The sequence below is a fragment of the Elephantulus edwardii genome, unplaced genomic scaffold (genome assembly GCF_000299155.1).
Source record: "Elephantulus edwardii isolate Elephantulus edwardi_28Jun2011 unplaced genomic scaffold, EleEdw1.0 scaffold00284, whole genome shotgun sequence".
NCBI lineage: Eukaryota > Metazoa > Chordata > Mammalia > Macroscelidea > Macroscelididae > Elephantulus > Elephantulus edwardii.
Window position 1 is genome coordinate 1,329,248 of NW_006400034.1, and position 3,450 is coordinate 1,332,697.

At 43.9% G+C, this 3,450-nt stretch overlaps 1 protein-coding gene across 1 annotated transcript in view; it reads left to right on the plus strand.

Moving 5' to 3' along the window:
* The window catches only part of CTNND1 (catenin (cadherin-associated protein), delta 1), a 36,764-nt gene that overhangs the window by 22,627 nt on the left and 10,687 nt on the right, over nucleotides 1-3,450 (plus strand). Inside the window, exons 5-10 of the mRNA XM_006900453.1 lie at nucleotides 5-101; nucleotides 462-479; nucleotides 898-966; nucleotides 2,540-2,667; nucleotides 2,770-2,920; nucleotides 3,357-3,443. Of these exons, the coding sequence (XP_006900515.1) occupies nucleotides 5-101; nucleotides 462-479; nucleotides 898-966; nucleotides 2,540-2,667; nucleotides 2,770-2,920; nucleotides 3,357-3,443 (550 nt within the window). The remainder of the gene's footprint in view (nucleotides 1-4; nucleotides 102-461; nucleotides 480-897; nucleotides 967-2,539; nucleotides 2,668-2,769; nucleotides 2,921-3,356; nucleotides 3,444-3,450) is intronic.

Genomic DNA, 3,450 nt, shown 5'->3' on the forward strand with positions numbered 1-3,450 from the left:
GGAGATCCCTCAGGCAGAGCGTTACCAGGAGGCACCACCCACCGTTGCCAACAATACTGGGCCACATGCTGCCAGCTGCTTTGGGGCCAAGAAGGGTAAAGGTGAGTCTTGGTTGCTTTTCCTTGCTCTTTGATATGGAATGGGAGAAGGAAGGAACTCTTTTTAGCTTTAGATTCAAAAGACTTGCCAAACAATCTGCCTGGCCAGGGATGTCCTTTTGCTCTGCTCCTGCTTCCCTTGTGTGGTGGTGGTGTGGTGTCAGGATCAGTGACTGGGGCGGTGATAGATGAGACCTCAACTAATCCGGGGCCTTCTCTCCCATTCCTCCCTTGTGTTTCCTATGTTTTTCTTCCCCTCCATCCCCTTTCTTGCTTGTGTGCCCGTGATCTTGTTGACATCTTTCTCCTACAATTCTTTCTTCAATCTCTACTCTGCTTTCCACCTTGGGTGACACAATGAAGATGAGTGGTTCTCCAGAGGTGAGTGGCATCTTTTAAGGCACTTGTCTAATTCTAATATGCATGCTTTGGTTTTACCTTCCCTAGTGTTTCCTTGTCTAACCTTTCCTTGGATGCATGTAGGAAAATTGAGTAGAAGACCATTGAAACAAGTGTAGCTCTTCCTGAGCCAGTCGCTCAAGGCATGCTATTTATAGGCAGCTGTCCCTATTGTCAGGACAAAGAATGGTAACAGCCGTAGTGATTGTCCTGATCTTACCTGTCTGCTGTCTTGTTTCGCTTAGTCCCCAGCTGTGAGAAGCTGGGACCTTGAGTTTTCTTTGACCCTTGTAATATATTTGATTCAAAGAATCTGACCTAAGAATTGGAAAATTTTTCTAAGCTAGAGTCATTCCGTTCTTAAACTTTTACCCCTTTTCTACTTTTTTAATTTTCAAAGGGAAAAAACCAACAGAGGATCCAGCAAATGATGCTGTGGACTTCCCTAAAAGAACCACTCCTGCTCGAGGTACGTTACCCTCTAGTTTCCCAAGAACACAATCCATGAGTATAGTAAACTAACAGCAGGTTATGTAGCCAGTATGTTCACGATTATACTTCTCTGTATGGATTTAAAATGATGAGGAAACTGTTAAGAAATGTTCTACTGACTTGTTGTTAGGTGTCATCAAGTCTGGTACAACTCGTAGCAACCGTATAAACCAAAGCTCTAAAAACCCTGTTCTGTTCTGTGCTATCCTCACACTTCCTACACACAAGAGCCTGTCACCGTGTCAAACCATCTGGTTGAGGTCTTCCTCTCCTTCACCAACCCTACACCCTTCCCAGCCCCTCCCAGCAACATACCCAAATTCTTGTTTCCAAAGAGCACTCCAGCTGCACTCTCTCCAAGATTTTTCTGTTGGTTCTCTTGGCGGTCCATGGGATGTTCAGTTCTCTTCTCCAACAACACAGCTCAAAGGTGTCTGTTCTTTTTCTTTTATCTTTATTTGTTGTCCAGGTCTTGGATACATAGCAAGTAATTGAAAAGACTATGGCCAGAATCAAATGAACCTTAATCCTCAAACTGACATCTATTAATTTACAAGGGACTAATTAGTAACTTAGAAAAGCTGCTTGTTAGGCATCTCTTTAAGTTTCCTGATGATCAGATCATGATATGATTAAATTCCCAATGGTTGACCACACTAATGGGCATATGAGTAGGGCTTTCTTCTGTTGTACTGGGGTTGTGAGGAGTCAGAATCGACTCACTGGCACCTGACACAAGAAGCCACATAGAACCTGCTCATTTGAACTAAGGACTCTACAGTGAGCTCAATAAACCCTCTTTAAGTGTCCGTGATCAAGCCAAGGCAAAAGTAAGTTGAGCGAGAAGAGAGGCAAAGAAGTAGAGGATTCCTATGATGAATGGCGATTTCTTATTCTGTAACTGTGGATTATTAATTCTTAAAATATGGATGCAGACTTCTGAATTTGCATTTGAGTGGAGACTTTAGAAAGCCTAGTGGTATGTTTAAGGATTAAGGTGTGTTTGATTCAGGCCATAGTCTTTCCAATCACTTGCTTTGCATCTGAGAGCTGGACAATGAATAAGGATGACAGAAGAATTGATGCCTTTGAGTTGTGGTGTTGAAGACGAGTGCTGAACAGCACATGCACTACCAAAAGATCAAATAAATATGTCTTGGAAAGGGTGCAGCCAGAGTGCTCTTTGGAGGCAAGGATGATGAGGCTTCATCTCACATTTTGCAGGCATGTTCCTAGGAGGGGCTATTCCTCAGAGAGGGATGTGATGCTTGGAAAGGTGGAGGGTAAGCGAAGGAGAGAAAGACCCTCAAACAGGTGGATTGACACGGTGACTGCTGCAGTGGGCTCTAGTGTATCAGGAGGTGTGAGGATGGCGCAGGATAGAACAGAGTTTTGATCTCTGGTTCATAGGGTTGGTACGGGTCGCACTTGACTTGACAACCCTTAACAGCAACAGTATGGATTGAAACTTGTCAATTAAGAATACTTAGTCAAAGTCTGTTCTGTAGGCGCTGATTAATCTCATCTACCTTCTTGTCCTTTCTGTTTAGGCTACGAGCTCTTGTTTCAACCAGAGGTAGTTCGGATATACATTTCACTCCTCAGGGAAAGCAAGACTCCTGCCATCCTAGAAGCCTCGGCTGGAGCTATCCAGAACTTGTGTGCTGGACGCTGGACTGTGAGTTCCTTTTATGAAATGGCTTTGAAAGGGGGAGATTTTAGGTCCCCAGTTTTCTGCCATTTATAATCTGTTCCACGTCTTTTCATGTGGCCCTCCTAGTATGGTCGATATATCCGTTCAGCTCTACGTCAGGAGAAGGCTCTCTCTGCCATAGCTGATCTCCTGACCAATGAACATGAGAGAGTAGTGAAAGCTGCATCGGGAGCACTGAGAAATCTGGCTGTGGACGCTCGCAACAAAGAACTGATCGGTAAGGAATTGAGTGAATCTTAACCATTCCAGTAGGTCCTTAATGATTCCTTTATTGCAATGGCTTCTTGACGGAATCCTCCATAGTTTCTGAAGCCAAGGACTGAAGAGGGCTACAGTTTATGGGGGAAAAAAATAGCTCCACAAAGACAGATGAATAGTGTAATTATTTATTGAGCTTAATCCTGGGTGGTACACAAGACTAACCTGCTTGGCTGCTGAGAACGTGGTGGTTACCATGAACCCAGAGGCACTTGGAACAAAAGACCTTGGCTTTTTTGATAGAATTGCTCTATAGGGGAATTAGGTTACTTCATAGGGAGCAGTAACTGTATTCTTCTTATATAATTAATGTAGTTAAACTCCCCTCTGACACATTCTCATGACCTGCTCGGCTTGTCAGCCCTTTACATGCTTTTATTCTCTTACTGCCACAGGTAAACATGCTATTCCTAACTTGGTAAAGAATCTACCAGGAGGGCAGCAGAGCCCTTCCCGGAATTTCTCGGAGGATACTGTGGTCTCTATTTT